A 16,707-nucleotide genomic window follows, 5' to 3' on the forward strand; every position below is an offset into this window, starting at 1 on the left:
ATGTTAGATCCTAAGAGAACCCTGCCTGATTGTTTCAGGACTTAGAGATCCTGTCCTGTCCCTCTTACAGCTTGTGCATCATTTTCTTATCAATCTTCTGTTCACACAGGATTTGGATCTGGTTCCTCTTAAAACTTTTTTTTGGCCATAGGTACATTACAAGGTTTGTTTGTAACCTCTTCCTTCCCACTTGTTAAGGATCTACCATGGTTGGGTTTGTAGGCTATGTATCTTCACCAGGCAAATTTTACTGGTTTGATCAATAATCTGATTCTGAATTAAAGCACAACTCTGTAGCTTATCACATGCTTAGGCCTGGGCAGTCACCGTGCCCATGGTTTCTGCATTACTTACAGAGCAGCCATCCTCGAGAACACTGAAAGTGAATCTGCTGTTGCCCTCAGCTCGTAGTTCAACGTCGTTGGATCCCTGCAGCAGAACAGCCTTTTTCAGGTTGCCAGTTTCTGCATCCATGTAGGCAATGCTGTTCTTGCAGTGGTAGGTGATGTTCTGGGAAGCGTGGTTGGCCAGCAGACGCATGAAGGCGAGTTGGGTGGCCATATCCTTTGAGGTCACACCTTCACTATTGTATTCAAACTGAAAAACAGAGAGGAACCCAGTCAGTTGTATTGCTGGGGAAAGGAGCATGTTCGTAATGAAAATGTGTGATAGCTGCTTTAGTGTGCTGGTTTCAGCTAGGGTAGAGTTAATTTCTTCTCAGTTGCAGATACAGTGCTGTGTTTTGGATTTGGAATGGTAATGGTGTTGATAACACACTGATGTTTTGGATCTTTGCTAAGTCATGATATCCTAGGTCAAGGACGCTTACTTTTTCTTTTCTTTTTTTTTTTTTTTGGTGTCTCATGCTCTGCCAGTGAGGAAGTGGGCAAAAGAAACTGGGAGGGAGCACATAGCTAGAACAAGTGACATGGGCTGACCAAAGGGCTATTCAACACCATAAAGAATCATGGCCAGTACAGAAACTAGGATGAAGTAACCTAAAAAGGTGGCCAACCTGGGTTCAGGAAGCAAGGGGATCTGGTACCAGTCAGTAGGTGGTTAGCAATGACATTGTGCATCACCTGTTGTTTTCCTTTTTATTATCATCATTATTATTTACCATTGTAACTGTATTTTATTTTCAATTATTAAACAGTCTTTATCTCAGCATGCCAGTTTTACTTCGATTCTCCTCCCCCTTCTACTAGGGTGGATTGAAAGGAAGAGAGAGGGAGTTGAGCAAGTGGCAGTAGTACCTAATTTCTATCTGAGCTTAAACCATGACAGCTAGGAACTTTAAAACAAAGAATCACAAGTCTGAAATCATTTTTCTATTGCCACTCCAGAACTAAAGAGCACGAAATAAAACTAGTAGGAGGTAGACTGACGATGAGACATGAGTGGATGTAGTTAAACTGTAGACTTCTGTTCCAAGATATGGTATTAACAGTTCATATGGATTCAGAGACAAGAGCATTCTACTGTTTGCACAGCTACACACAAACAGTGCCTGTCTCAGTAAAACCATGAAACTGTTTTTGATAGATTTTGAAACTTCTTTAATATAATAGTGTCTGTGGATAGTACAAATGTTTTCTTCTTTCTTATATTCTTTTTACATCATCTACTTTTAGCCACTCCAAGAAACAGGAGACTGTTCTGATCCAAATGAAATCTCATCTTAGACACATCACAATATCAACTCAATTTCATTTAAGAATTATGTAATTAAATCTCCTTAGCTGTACAAAAGTGATGTATTTGCAATTTGCTGGGACAGTGTCTGACATGCAAGTAGTAGTTCTGGTTTTTACTTACACCAGTAATTCTGAATGTTATGGTGGCATGCACTCAGAATCTGTGATGTGTAATATAAATAGCTGTCTAGGAAATAGTGTTGTATGTATTTCACAGAACTAATATCAATTTAAGAGATTGATGTTTTTCTTGTTTTTTCAGACATTTTCCAGACTGTCTTTATATGTATTGTATTCCAGACCAGACTTCCCGTAGCAATAACCACTAGTCAGGCTGAATTGATCATTTGCAGACATCAAGAAAAGTTGGAACAATACTGAGAAGTTCTTTTAACAAACTGATCTAAACCAGAATCAGAGCTCTATGCCCTTGAGATAAAAGTTAGTTGGCTTTTTCATATTTCTCCTCTAAGAACTTAATTTATCTGCTAGCTTCCTGAGAGTCAGTGAATTGGGAACTCTTCAAACAGCGTAGGAAACAATCACCCTGCCATACATCACTTACCTGGCTGCCACCATTGATGGTTTCACCAAACCATATGTGCTGCTTCTTGTCCTTGGGGTTCTTGTTGATATACCAGTTCTTAGCAGGAATATTGTCGGGGTTGGCATAGATGCAAGTCTCACCATTGGAAAAATCACAGTATACTCTAATGGCATCTGCAGTGCAGCCTTGGTTGGGATCAATCCAGTAGAAGCCTGCCATTGAGGGAAGAAATGTGAACAATGGTTCACTCAGCATAAACTTTGCATTCAATTCACATTCACTTGTCTGATAGAGGAACTCAGGCCATAAATATCACAGCTAGGTGCAATATTAAGGTGATAAGTGGGATGCAGATATTTTGGACTGTTAATGTATAAGAAACTGTATTTGAATGCAAGGGTTAAATATTTTTGTATTATTTTGGAAAATGATTGCAATAATGTGCAACAATATCTACAAAGAGCTTTTCAGGATATAACTGTATCTATTTTCAGTGGAGGCAGAAAGAACTTCTTCATGGGTCAGTTTAGTATTTTTGCCACGTGGCTGAAGGATACCTTTCACTGAAGAAAGCAAATGCCCTGCAAGAGCTCCCTGCGGCCGAAAGAGCAAACATGTGGCACTAACATACCGCTGCTCCATTCTGGGTGGCTAAGTCTGAGGTCACGACAGGTGCGAGCTGGGTTCTTTTTGGAGCCTTCTGGGGTCAGCAGGGTCTCAATTTGGTTGTTCAGTGTTTTCAGAGTAGCATCAACTTCATAATCCTTGGGTCTGAGAGAAGGCTGATCAGCCCGGTAGTATTCTGCATCAAAGCCAACTTCATATCCACCACCATTGGGACCAGGGGGGCCAGGGGGACCAGGGGGACCAGGGGGACCCTGAAGTTTTTCAAAAGCAGAAGACAAAAGAGCAGTCAGTTAGAGATATGGAGCTTTTAATGAAATGCTTTCACACATCCATAGTCCTGGTTAACTCCTGGCACTCTCATCTCTAATTGGAGCCAGCACACGTGGACTCGCCCTGTGGTGACTGCTATGGGTTGAAGCAGTGGAAAATGCAAAGAGCAGGACTACCACATCTCCTTTGTGCATTTTTCTGGCCATAAGAAGTGAACAAAACCTTTTAGCTCAGGTCTATTAAATATCTCCCTAGTATTAAATATTTTTTTTAAGAAATAAAACTCTGTGCATTATTAAACTGCTAGGCTTCTGAAGTGATGTAATTACTAGTCTTACAGTATACCATAAATGTGTTAAATGAACAACAACAAAAAGATTATACTCACAGCAGGACCTTGGCTACCATGAGAGCCACGCACACCAGCAGGACCAATGGGTCCAGGGAGACCATTGCGACCATCTTTACCAGGAGGACCAGAAGGACCAGGTGGACCCTAAAAGGAAATTTGAACAGTTTAAAAAAATTACATCAAAAATGATACAAATAGGGATTCATATGGATGGGAGCATATATTTATATTGCACAAAGAGAATGGGAGTTATTTGAATATATTCTGAAATTCACATACCCTTGGGCCAGCAGGGCCAGTGTTACCAGGAGGACCTTGATCACCATGTTGGCCCTATTGGGAAAAATACACAGTCATCAAAAAAAGAGCAGTGGAACACATTTGTGTTTGCTTGATTCAAGAGGAAACTGTATGTAATGTGTATTTGGGCTCAGAGAATGGGAATCTAGGGCTAATGATATTTATTAGTGGAGTTAGGGTATAAAATGCTTGTTTGGGAAGGGAAGAGAGGGGGCATCAAGATATATTTAAGGGGATAACCTATAAAATTCTTTTTATTGTTTCTTCTGATCTTCAGAGAAGGCTTTAAAGTAAAAGTCAGAATTCCTAAAGTTGATACCCAAATTTAATTGGAAGAAAATCCACAAATTACTTCAACTTTTCTGAGATAAAAGTTTTACAAATTCTGGCCAAAATAAGAAATAATACTAAAACAAATGCAGAAATTTTTTTAAAAATTCTTTGTTACTCAAATGCAATTGAGCTTCAGGAGAACTAATAGTAGTCACAGTTCTAATGCCAATACTAGAATTTGCCATTTTGTACAAAAAATGTTGAATGTTGAAGAGACTATGACTCTTCATTCAAAAGATGCTGCAGAGTGGCATAAGTGGTATTAACATGCTGTGTTGTGTATATGCAATTCCTTGCTAGTGTGACCTCATTTTGGTTTTCTTGCTCTTTTTATTCAAAACCCTGAAAATCATTTACTTACAGCAAGACCAGGAAGACCCTGCAATCCATTGTGTCCCTTCAAGCCAGGCAGACCTCTAGGTCCCTTATCACCAGGCAGACCTTTCTCACCACGCGGACCTTGTGGGCCCTAGGAAGGGATACAGGTGTCAAAGGAATATATTAGAAGGCTTCAAGGACATACTCCTGTCAAAGCAAGAATTAAGTGTAAATATTCTACATTAAGCCATATCCCAGTGTATATAATGGACATCCCCCTAACACATCCAGGAAGAGTGCCAATCCTCAAAACCTCAGGACTGATCCCACAAAAGAGAATGCTGACTGAGATTCTAAGTTCCTAAATATTTTGAGGTCCTTAAGTATTACTTTTCGGGCCCCTTAATCACAGTTATGAGTCTTTATTTATAAAGCATGTTTTCTCTTCTTGCACCAATGTGGCAATGTGTTTAAAAATCAGACTTACAGCAAGACCTCTTGGACCAAAAGCACCAGCAGGACCAACAACACCAGCGGGGCCCTAAAACAAGAATAGAGAATACATGCCACTGTTGTATATTGTTCTAATGAAGGTTCCATGCTCAAGACATCTCTGGAGAAAGTAAAGTATTTATCTATATATTTTAGAGGTGGGATATACTTTGTATATATACATATATGATAGACAAGTCTTAGTCCTCTTAGACTTTAATCCAGAAAGTTAAAGTATATCATCATCTCATCGACTTACGGGTTCACCACGGTTTCCAGGCTTTCCAGAAGGACCAACTTGGCCATGAGGACCAGGAGCACCCAGAGCACCACTGGGACCAGGACTACCAGGAGCACCACGCTCACCCTGGGAACAGAGGAATGCAACAGGAAACACATTGTGTTATTACTGACTTACTCATATTGGAATATTTCTTCCATGACAATGAAATACAAGAAAAAGAAACAAGTTACCTTGAAACCAGGGGCACCATCACGGCCTGGAGGACCATCATTTCCAGGATTGCCCTATCAAAATACCATGAAAAAAATTACTTAATTCCATCACCTTTCATTTCACACCAAACTGTGTCTCAGTGAGAGTAAGATGATATTAAGATAGGATAGTAAATATCTTAAAGAAAAAAACCCCTTTTCCTTCAGAAAAATCCACAAAGTTCGGGATTTTTAAATTACTATTCTCTGTTCTCTTCAAAATCCTACAAACTGTCTGCAACATTTGTATTAACAATGTATTAACTATGCTCCAGGTTATCAAATAAGCTTCCCTGGTAAGGCTACAATCTTTATACTTTCATGAAAGATATGTATGTTTCCCACTCCATCTTTTTTGGCATTAAACTAAAAAGTGAAAAGATTCTGAGAGTGACTTCAGGATATATTTCAGACTGTGTTTTTAAAACACAACTTGTGTTTTAAAAAGCCTGTCAGTTGGGCATAGGAATCTATGTCTATAAAAATCCTGATATAATTTTCTCTGAAAACACTGTACAATTTTGCTAGCAGAACAGCCTCCAGTTCCTTCCACTTTTCCAAGTACTTGTACTTGGATCAGAATAAAGGAAAAGCAACCTGAAGAAGATAAAAGACAGCTTACATCACGTCCAGCTTCACCAGGAGCACCATTTGGACCAGGAGAACCCACAGGACCAGAGGGACCACGGGCACCAGGAGGACCAGAAACACCCAGGGGACCAGGTTCACCCTAATACAGGAACAGTTGTAACAAAATGTGACATTATAATACAACACAAACCAGTCTTAAAGAACTTTTAGCCTTGATCTAAGAGCAACATTTCTCTGCAATGAGTTTGGGAAGGAAAAAAGAATCAGGACACAAGAAATGTACCTATCTATATCAAATGTTACTTTCATTCTAAGTGTTACTATTAGAAACCTCTTAACATTTCTGACAATTAGAAATCTGCTCACTTGCAGATAATTCTGGTTTGTCTGCAACAAGTCATAATTTCTTCCATTGAGCTAGGTCTGGTAGGTCCAGATCCTCTGTTTCCAACAGCAATGGAAACAGCATAATCTGCATCTCCCTGCCCTCCCATAAGACAGGATCTTGTGTGTGGGGGGATTTTTTTCTTTTTATTACATGTTATCTGTTTAAAGCAGCTAACTAATCATATACTCACTGTTGCTCCAGAGATGCCTGGAAGACCACGTTCTCCCCGAGAGCCAGGCAGACCAAGGATACCAGGAGCACCAAGAATACCCTGAGGACCTGGGGTACCAGGAGGACCCTATAACACGAAGAAAAGAATATTTATATTAATAGACAAAAATAAATGTAACATACACATCTTTTTGTTGAGTAAAAATTGTGTTTCACACAAGTGCTCACTTCAGTAAGACAGAAATATGTATGACTTCTAAAAAAAGCCAGTAATTCTGGATGTGAAAGCTTAAAGATACTCAAAAGTAGTTAATTTGAGTCAACCTATGGGCAGACAACTTTAACCTTGTGATCCCCACAAATCAGAGTTTCTGATGCAGCTATGAATTGAGATTGTTCTAAACAGATAGCCACAAGTTCCTTCTTTTTCTGTCCATGAGAATCAATTTCGAAGCAGAAGATGTGCTTCCTTTTCTCAGACTAAATATTAATTTCTTCTGTAGTTAGAGAAAGATACAACTCACTACAAGAGAAAAAGAAAGGAAACCCTGACCCAGGGTTTATTTTTATGGCATGTTTGTAAAGCATGCCTATAAACAATTTCTTGTGTCTCAGTGGAACTTCTACTTAAAGAAGAAACTTTGCTAAATTTGTTGATAAAGTAGAAAAGCCTTTTACAAACACCAAAAGTATCTCAGAAGTCATAACATTTACATGAAGAGAAACATAATTAATGAGATGTGATACTCAGTAACTTACAGCAGCACCAGCCTCTCCAGATGGACCCTTCTCACCAGCAAAACCAGGTGGGCCAGCAATACCTTGTTCACCAGTGCGGCCAACGGGTCCAACATCACCTCGTAGGCCTCGAGGACCATCTTTGCCAGCTGGGCCAGGAGGACCAGGGGGACCAGTGATGCCCTAGGATTGAGTATGAATATGATACCATTACAATATAGACCTGGGGATAACACAGATAAATTACATTTTAAGGCCATGTGGAAAAATAGTCCCTTGCAATAAACAGGTCATCAGCTGCTCTGAAGCTTCTCTTGCTTTGTTAGTAGTAGAGAGCTGGAAGCAGTAGAATTATTAGACTGCTTTTTGGTTTCTGGTTTTTTTTTTTAATTTAGGCACATGAAAGTGGCAAAATTTGGTGGGAAAATACAGATCTGTCTTTCATTGGAGACATTAATTGCAGCTATAAAATCCATGAGAAAAAGACCCAGTATATTCTAATTCAAGAGGATTATTTGCTTTGGATACCAGGATTTAAAATTTATTTAAATCTACAGTATCTAAGAAAAGAAGTGCCTTTTGGTAAAGGTTGGAAACACCTTTGAAAAGAAGAAAAAAATCTACAAATGTCAATCTAGAATAAGAATTTTTTGCTGAAAAACATTCACATTCCAAAACACAGTGAGTTTGCCTTACTCAAGATGGGCTAGAACTGCAGATACTTTAGAAAATGTAGACATAGGATAACCTTAACATTCTTCTGCAGATTGGACATGACCTTATTATTCCACTCCATTATGAGTAATTGCATAGCCATTAATTTGAACAAAAGCAAATCAAAACAGAGTTTTGGAAATGGCTGGGTACTTCAAGAGGCATAGGGGTGCTTGATGGATTATAAAAACTCACAAATTAAATGCATGGGTTGTGTTCTGGGAGTTTGAACAATTAGATTTTTTTTTCTCATCCAATTCTATAAGGATCTGAGGTTATTCCAGTGCAATTATGGTTCACATCAATGAAAAAAAGTTAGGATTATCCCTAAGCAAAGCAACTTCTGACTTATCTCCCATTAGCATTCTTCATCACTTACAGCAGGGCCAGGAGGACCAACTCTTCCAGCAGCACCAGGGAAACCAGTCATGCCCTAAATTTGAAAACAAAGACTAGGTTTAAAGGAAACAATAACTTCATAAAAAGCAACAATGTCAGTACTAAAAGCCTGAAGACTTACAGGAGGACCAGCATCACCACGGGGGCCAGCGGGACCAGCAGCACCAATAGGACCCTAAATAGGAAAGATTGAAAAAGAGAGATGAATCAAGCAAAGACAATTAATGCTTCCTATTTAGAATAAGGGCTCAGTCTCACTACTGAGAAAGCTAAGGGTGATTTTTACACCAGGACTGGGCCCAAACCCATGCTGCGTATCCTGATAATAGGGTATTCAATTCTCACAGACATTTTAAATCGGTATCATAAGGCCCGAGAAAAATTGCATAAGGCATTTATGATTCAGATTAATTTCATTGTTACATGCATCTAAACAAATCTGGAAGTCAAAATGTGAAAGCAGGGCAAAATCATCAAGTCCTCTGTTTTCACTGTGTGAGTAATACAGCCACATAGTGCAAGAGCCTGGTATTGGTCTATTAAAATCATACAATAAGGAACCCGAGCCACCTTATCCTGCAGCACTTGATAGTATTTGAAGTATGTGGGTCTCACTTTCTGCATAATTTCAACCAGTTCCCCAGTATGTGAAGCACTATACAACTTTGGGCTATAAAGGTGTCAGCACATGAAAAGCCTATGTGCAAATAGGTGCATGGACAAATTTGCACACATGCTTCTGGGTGACTGAGTCTGAAAATCAGATTGTGACAGGACATCCTGTCTTTGAGAGAAAAGTGTCAACGTCCTCAGCTTAGAACTTGCCCACAAACACCCCATGAATAGTCCAAGACAGAGTGATTTTGCTGATCTTCCCAGCAAGTTGAAAATAAGTTATTGTTTTCTCTTCATTTCAGTTCCAGACTCACATAAATAGATTGATAAAATTTACATAATGTGTGAAAAACAGCATGGTAGCTTTTCTCAAGGCCTAGTTTGAAGTTTTGTTTCTTTCCTACATTACCTTTTCTGAATCCAAGGCTTTCAGGCTAACGCATTGCTTGCGTGGCACAGTTGAGAGCCACGCATTTCACAAAGACACCGTTCACTTACTGGTGGTCCAGAAGCACCGACTGGGCCAATGGCTCCTGTTGGTCCAGTTTCACCCTTAGGTCCTTTGGGCCCACGCTCGCCTTTAGCGCCAGGCTGACCAGCTGCACCCTATGGGCAGAAAAACAGACAAGATGAGGATTTGAAAGTCTTGCAGAGGAAATAGAGGAAGGTTATGGCATCAAGATGAGGCAAGTGCAAAAAAAACTCACAGGGGGTCCAGCAAATCCACTGGGACCTACAGGACCAGGCTCACCACGTTCACCCTAAAGAGAGGACAAAGAAGAGACAACTGGTTGGAATGGCCTTTAAAAGGACAGTTTTCTGAACATCATGTCTTTGACACAGTAATAATTGTAGAAATTGCTACTTACAGGGATACCACGGGCACCGGCAGGACCAGCAGGACCAGCAGGACCTCCTTCTCCCTAAAAGACAGCCCAAAACATTTTGACACTGGGAAATGGTCTTACTGCAGCCAGAACAGGAATGCTCCTGCAGTACAGATACATGTAGTGAGTTACCTTGGGTCTCCCGTACAGAGAATGCGACTGGTTTTGATTCATCCTGTATTAATAATTTCTAATGATTTTCAGACAGCGTAATGTATCATTCTAATGTGTAGTTATTCATCATTGTATCAAAATCCCCTCTCACAGTGTGAGTAGGTGTGGAGTTTAACCTCAGCTGGGAAAAATTCAGCCCAAGAATCAGAACCCTCTCCAGGTATAACCCACTGCCATGTAGATGTTCATCCTCTTCCCTGACCTTTTCGTCAAAGGTTTGGGGTCCTATGGCAAGCTTCACTGAATAGTCCCAACAGCCCTCACTTCCTGACTCTGAAAATGTAAAGAATTGGTGTAAACTAAGAAGATGGAATTGGTTTTTATGGAACTCATCTTTAATATCCATGTGTGAGTAAACTGTATCCACAAGGCATTTTTTCATTGACTTACCCGATCACCAGCACCACCAGCAGGGCCAGGAGCACCAATAGCACCAGGGAGACCCTGTAGGCCAACAGAGAGGACACTATTTTAAACAAAATGCAAGTAGGACCAACTACTTTAAATAAGCTTTTTTCTTCCTCCTGGAGAAAGGTAACTAACTTTCTTTGAGATGTTCTCAATATAAGGGATACATGATTTTATATAACCAAATCTATTCTGTTATTTTCTTTCACAAAGTATGAATTCTAAGAAAGGCACCTGAAATCTCAAATTAGGGATAGTTTTGTGTAACTCTGCAGGCTGCCTTTAAAATTAGCTGTCTGGGCTGAGCCCATGAAATTAAAGAGGACACTGTCACACTGCACAGTTCTGCAATGTCTGTGCAATATTCTGCACATGTAATTTCTCTGCTTGGATGCATGAAAAGTGATCACTTTTCTCTCTCTCTCCCTCTGAATTCAATCATCCTTGGACAAGGGGCAACAAAATTACATTGATTTGTATCAAAAATGAGCAGATACAAGCAGTAGTGCAATACAGTGGGAAAAGCAAGTTCTGAAAACTCTTCTCAGTTATTTAAGTTCTGAGGTGCAGCAAGGTAAAGTCAAGTAGAACAACACTTACACGAGCACCATCTCTTCCTGTTGCACCCATATCACCTCTCAGACCTGGGGCACCCTGGAACACACAGTGGGAAAAACTGTATTGGTAGTGAACACAATAGTTTCTATGGAAGCAGTCTTAAGCTATTTGCTGAGTATCTGTGCATTACTTAGACATCATACAAAAAACTTATCATGCTAAGCTTTCTAGAGAAATGAGCGTTGATTATTATTTCTTTCCTATTGCTGAGTAGGTACTAACTTGCAAAGTGAATGTTTGGAAAGGGGACTGGCATGCTTTTCAGAATAAACCTGCTTCTGTAATGGGAAACCTTCTTGGTATCTCCCAGCTACCAAGAATTTTGAATGGAATTAGAAATTGAAAACCATGTCCATGTACAAGACAAATGTAATTTTTTTCTTTTGGTCAAGAGATATCCATCTGTAAAAATTCTTCTGGGTGTTCATGTTATACTTTCTATATGAAGCAAGAAAACATTTATTAAAAACAATGATATCATATAGGAGGACACAAAAAATGCCACATGTTTCATACAACAAAAAGTTATTTTCATGTTGCTGTTTGCCACGCTCAAAACGACCACGCAGAGACTTGGAAGTTGTGAGAGAAAGCAGGGCAAAGCCAGTCCGACCTTCGTTTATTACATGCTCTTAAATACTATTTGAAAGGTGACCATGGATTGGAGAGTGGAATCCCCACCTCTCAACCACATTGGTCAAAAGGACTGTCACACAACCTCTCCTCTCCTTGGAGAAGAATGTGAAAACAATGGTAGTATTTATAAACATGATCTCCTGTTTACTTGATAGAGCATGAGAAGGTGAAAGACTTCTACTTTAATATGAACACTCAAAAAATAGGAAATCTCATGGTGACATTTTCTTGTCACCAGACAAGAAAAATGACTAGAGTCAAGAAATCAGACCGGCACTTTGTTCTCTCTTTTTTTTCTTAATAGAGCCTAGTGTTTGTCATTAATTTGCCTGTCAATACATAATGTTTTTTATAAGGTTTTACCATAGCACCTTAGAAAAGGCAGTCAGTCTGTTAGACCAAAAATACTTGCTGACTATTGAGTAATACAGTTTCACAGTAAATAAAAGTTGCATTGGGGTAACCTGCAGGTTTTTCCAAGTTAATGAAATTTAGGCATCTCAAACCTATGCATGAAGTAACAAGCCAGTTGTCCATCTTACCTTCTCACCCTTGCCTCCTGGAACACCAGCGACACCTCTCTCTCCTGGGATTCCACCAGGGCCAGCAGGACCAGGAGCACCAGCAGCACCAACATTGCCAGGCTCACCCTAGCAGTAACAGCATATCACGTAAGTCTGGGTCAAGTCACTCACATAATTGGAACAAAATCATCATTACTATTCTGCCCAGCATTTTACTTGGTTGCAAACAGTGTAAGTAGTAATATTTCTGTCTTGAGCTGTTGTATGTATTTTACTTTTCCAGGTAGTGAAGATACTAGATGTGAACATTCTCTCTCCAATTCTGTGGGCTCCTGAGGTTTTAGGTCCCTTTTCCAAACTAAACTCTACAGAAAGACTAGCCACAGAAATCCAGAAAACTAAGACCCAGATTCACTTAGTGTCAAGCCAACATCATCATTTGCTAGATGATCACTTACTATTGCTCTAATATTTGGTGGAAAATATTGCTTACTAGACACAAGAGCTTGCTGTGTATAACTAGATGTGCATGAATTTTGGTCAGAATATCAGATCCTATCTCCAAACAGAATAACAGCATACCCAGCTGACAACCTGGATTCAAACTGGCTTCCCCGCCCATCATCTATAATACTAAACATAAACCCATTTAATATTGGTGTGGACTAGCTGGGATGGAACTTCACTACTCGGAGAGAGGTTTTGGATTGCACTCACCAGGGATTTGTCAGTAAGGCAAGGGCAGCTGGCAAAGGCATACCTTGTTCCCATCGGGGCCTGGTGGGCCGGAGGGACCACGGCTTCCAATGGCACCAGCAGGACCGACAGCGCCGCTCTCGCCAGGAGGACCACGCTCACCCTACAGGACACAGGCTGCTCTGAGTGCTGCCTTGAACTGTTCTGCAGCTCAAAGCACTGAGTAGGCGCAATGACAGCGTGGTGCATTTTGAGCTCAACAAACCTTTAATTAGAACTGTGCAGCTGTTAACTAAATTGGTCATAAGAACTGGCTCTAGCTTTTGACACAAAAATATCAAAATGAAGAAAAAGTTTTGCATCATGACAACAGCTGACAACTAAATATTAATATTCCTTGAACATGGATTTTGGCTACTGTGCTTGTTCTGTTAATAGTGTCTGGCATCCTATTGTCAAATGGAGATTCTGCTTTAGGACAAATAATGGGTTCTAGTGAAATTAAAGGGATAGTAATTGGCAAACAATTATTTTTACAGTGGCAAATGCATGATGACAGGAGAACAAAGATAACATCTAAAGCCTACTAATGTACCTGTACATTAAAACAAGTATAAGGATAAATTCTGAATCATAGATCTGGAGACATGGAAGTAGCCAGAAACTCGATTTAAATGCACAATAGATCTATCAAAGATAGAAACACTAGTTTTACTAAAGATACCTCGAATTATCTCAGTGTGAGCAAGCTGGACCATCAGTGAATAATCTGATAAGGTATAATGGAGTTTTTAGTTATGCTGGAGAATTTGGAATGTGCACAAGAACTATAATGTGGCCAAAGAACTGATTTAAGGGGGAACAGCGCACTGATAGAAGGCACCAATGATGCAACAGATTAATTTATATTGTAGAGATCTTCCTAAATTAATTTTTTTTTCATACATTTTGTTAATTACAGAGAGGCAGAAAAAGAAATATGCAGATATCACAAAGGTGGAAGCAGCTTTCAACAGGAAGGATTGGCAGACTACACAGGAAGAAGTGAGTAACCTGCTAGATGGCTGTCACAGCAAAGAGATAAAATTCAGGAGTGTAAGTACCAGGCCATTTATTTAGGCACCAAAACTGAGAATTCTGCTGTAAATTGAGGTTTCAATGGTGAAAATGACTGAAAAGGTAATGGCCAACAATATGATACAGACATGTAAAAGGAAAATGTGATCTGGCACAAGCAGTGAAGTATTTTTAGGAAGTGTTACTTTTGTGTATAAAGCATCAGTAAAACCTAATTTTTAATACTGGATGAAATACATTGAGGACTGGATATGTGATGCTTAGGGCAAGCTAGAGCAGAGGAAAGTAACTGCTACTGCAATGACAAAGGGAACTTGGCTTGGATGCATTGGCAAAACGAGAGCTTAGAGCAGACGGGTTTTGATACAGACTCAGGGCACTAAAACATAGGGAGCAAAAGCACTGTTTAAACTGATTGAGATAACTTATAAGAGTGAATGGGAATTTAACTGGACACATTTAACATGGAAATCAGAAGAAAAGAAGAAGCAACAGAAGTAGGTTGAATAGCAATCTCTTTAGAGGCAGATTTGGAAAGCAAATAATTAATTAAGCCCTTTATAAACTACTACTTGCTCTACATAAATAGGATCTTCCTGCCATGCAGGAGGGCATCCAAACAAGGTTCTTTGAGGATGTTTATTAACAGTTCAGAATTAAAGGGAAGTGGGAGGCAATACCTTCTAATGACTATTCCGGTTTCGGAATTCCATCCACTATTTATTCAAAGACAGTACTGGGGAGGTAGGAGCTGCTAGCAAGGGATAAAACTGAAATGGTTGGGCTAAGAAGGTCTGTGTTACTAGTTACTGTGTCTAGTTACTATTATTACTGAACACATTGTTAAGACAATCTGTACCAGGTTTCAAATGAGTTACTCACTCTTGGGCCAGCAGGACCAGGGACACCAAATTCACCAGGAAGACCCTACAAGACAGTAGATACAGTGGTAAAATTTATTTTACTTGCTTAAATTGTGCTTTGTTTCTTAGCAACAAATGGAAATTCTCAAATTGCAGCAGCATTTTGAAAAGTTTCAGACAAATTTTCAGACAGTCTATTACATACATGGAAATAAGCCCTTTTCCTCCAGCTGCACAGTATCTCAAGGTAAACATTAGATACTATTTTTCATCTGAAGAGTTAGTTCTTAAATTACAAGCTCTTTTTTCAGCTATATGCAATGTAAACTCTTTCACAGGAACACAGATATAACTTAAAAATCTTAAAGGTGATTATGATACAATTTGCAGACTACATCTCACACTAACTCTACAACAGCTAGAGCATGAATTACTACTGAACCACCTCAACTGGATGCCATTGTACATTCCCTGAAATCAGCTGACATGCAAAAACATAATTGGAGTAATTTATGTTAGATTGAAACTTGAAGATTTTGGAAGAAATGTGAAGTAAAATATTTTTCATGTACTGTCTCTTGTGGGGGAAGAAGCATATTTCATTGCTGCTTCAGGCTCAAAAAGCAAAGGACTGTCTTTTCTCTGTTTCATACCAAAACTTTTAAAAAGGAAGTATGATGCAAGTTCCAATGCAAAAGGAACTATTAAGGTTTGCATGCTACCCTAATGGCTTTGTTTTGGCAAAGAGATTCAACAGGCCCTTGCTTCACCACGTGTGCCACTGCAAACACAGCCCAAATGCAATGCCTGCCCCATCCATGGCGTGCTGTGTCTGTCACTCACCCTCTCGCCTGGTTTACCAGCCTCTCCAGCAGGACCCGAGGGACCTGGCAGACCCTGAGTGTAAAGAAATAAGAATACAAGTATGGTTAAGGCAGAAGCTCTTCATGCTTTGGGAACCATAGGTAAGATTGAACAGAGCACACAGTTACGTACCTGGAAGCCAGGAGGGCCAGCAGGACCGGTTTCACCCTTTCCACCTTGGTTGCCCTGGATGCAATGAAAAGCGAGTGATTAACTTGGAAGAAGAAGGGAAGTGGATTTTAAAATGGGAAGTCCCATTAATGAAAAGTAAATCAGAAATTGGATTTGTGTGGAGGCTGTTACTTACCGTGACTCCAGGAGGACCTTGAGCACCATTGTTTCCCTCTGGACCAGGAGCACCCTATATATGTTCAAGTAGAAAGCTATTATCAAAGTTTTGATTTGATATGAGTAATATCTCTAAATGGTTATGTGCCAAAACCAAAAGTCTCTGACAGTGTATTTTGAACTTAACCATTTACTTGCAAGAACTTCACAGCCAGAGGTACTAAAAGATGCTTAAATTTTAAGTTCTCATTATTGTTTTAGTTATTGCAGCACATTTATACTTAAGAAAACTTCTTTTGTAATTACAGAACATAGAAACCTTGCTGATAGAATTTTTCTCACAGCAGACTGTTTTTTGGGTCCCTTAAATGGAAGAATTAGTAAGCTTCAACTATCAGTAAAAAGTTCAAAATTTACAGGATTAATTAGAAACCATACACTGTACTCCAAGAATTAAGGACAGGGAGTGCAATTTTCTCCTCTTCATAGGATAACACCCCATGATTAATCACCCAAGTAATACCCAAGAAGGGGAGTTTTCATTTATCCCTTAAATAATAGCCCCCACTGACATGAGGCTAACAAGAATGCATTCCCAAAGGCTTTTGTAATTTCATCATCTATT

At 39.6% G+C, this 16,707-nt stretch overlaps 2 protein-coding genes across 3 annotated transcripts in view; one reads left to right on the top strand and one right to left on the bottom strand.

The window, feature by feature from the left end:
• Window positions 1–16,707, top strand: part of BET1 (Bet1 golgi vesicular membrane trafficking protein) — a 319,403-nt gene that overhangs the window by 110,219 nt on the left and 192,477 nt on the right. The gene's annotated exons all lie outside the window — the stretch shown is intronic.
• Window positions 1–16,707, bottom strand: part of COL1A2 (collagen type I alpha 2 chain) — a 38,357-nt gene that overhangs the window by 651 nt on the left and 20,999 nt on the right. The window contains exons 27-51 of the mRNA XM_063411991.1: window positions 16,102–16,155; window positions 15,927–15,980; window positions 15,774–15,827; window positions 14,950–14,994; window positions 13,055–13,153; window positions 12,313–12,420; window positions 11,117–11,170; window positions 10,499–10,552; window positions 9,917–9,970; window positions 9,755–9,808; window positions 9,546–9,653; window positions 8,554–8,607; window positions 8,413–8,466; window positions 7,341–7,502; window positions 6,601–6,708; window positions 6,054–6,161; window positions 5,411–5,464; window positions 5,196–5,303; window positions 4,932–4,985; window positions 4,488–4,595; window positions 3,773–3,826; window positions 3,530–3,637; window positions 2,876–3,122; window positions 2,263–2,456; window positions 355–597 (exon numbers count right to left, since the gene is read on the bottom strand). Of these exons, the coding sequence (XP_063268061.1) occupies window positions 355–597; window positions 2,263–2,456; window positions 2,876–3,122; window positions 3,530–3,637; window positions 3,773–3,826; window positions 4,488–4,595; window positions 4,932–4,985; window positions 5,196–5,303; window positions 5,411–5,464; window positions 6,054–6,161; window positions 6,601–6,708; window positions 7,341–7,502; window positions 8,413–8,466; window positions 8,554–8,607; window positions 9,546–9,653; window positions 9,755–9,808; window positions 9,917–9,970; window positions 10,499–10,552; window positions 11,117–11,170; window positions 12,313–12,420; window positions 13,055–13,153; window positions 14,950–14,994; window positions 15,774–15,827; window positions 15,927–15,980; window positions 16,102–16,155 (2,394 nt within the window). The remainder of the gene's footprint in view (window positions 1–354; window positions 598–2,262; window positions 2,457–2,875; window positions 3,123–3,529; window positions 3,638–3,772; window positions 3,827–4,487; window positions 4,596–4,931; window positions 4,986–5,195; window positions 5,304–5,410; window positions 5,465–6,053; window positions 6,162–6,600; window positions 6,709–7,340; window positions 7,503–8,412; window positions 8,467–8,553; window positions 8,608–9,545; window positions 9,654–9,754; window positions 9,809–9,916; window positions 9,971–10,498; window positions 10,553–11,116; window positions 11,171–12,312; window positions 12,421–13,054; window positions 13,154–14,949; window positions 14,995–15,773; window positions 15,828–15,926; window positions 15,981–16,101; window positions 16,156–16,707) is intronic.

Source organism: Prinia subflava, chromosome 1 (genome assembly GCF_021018805.1).
Source record: "Prinia subflava isolate CZ2003 ecotype Zambia chromosome 1, Cam_Psub_1.2, whole genome shotgun sequence".
In the NCBI taxonomy this organism is placed as follows: domain Eukaryota; kingdom Metazoa; phylum Chordata; class Aves; order Passeriformes; family Cisticolidae; genus Prinia; species Prinia subflava.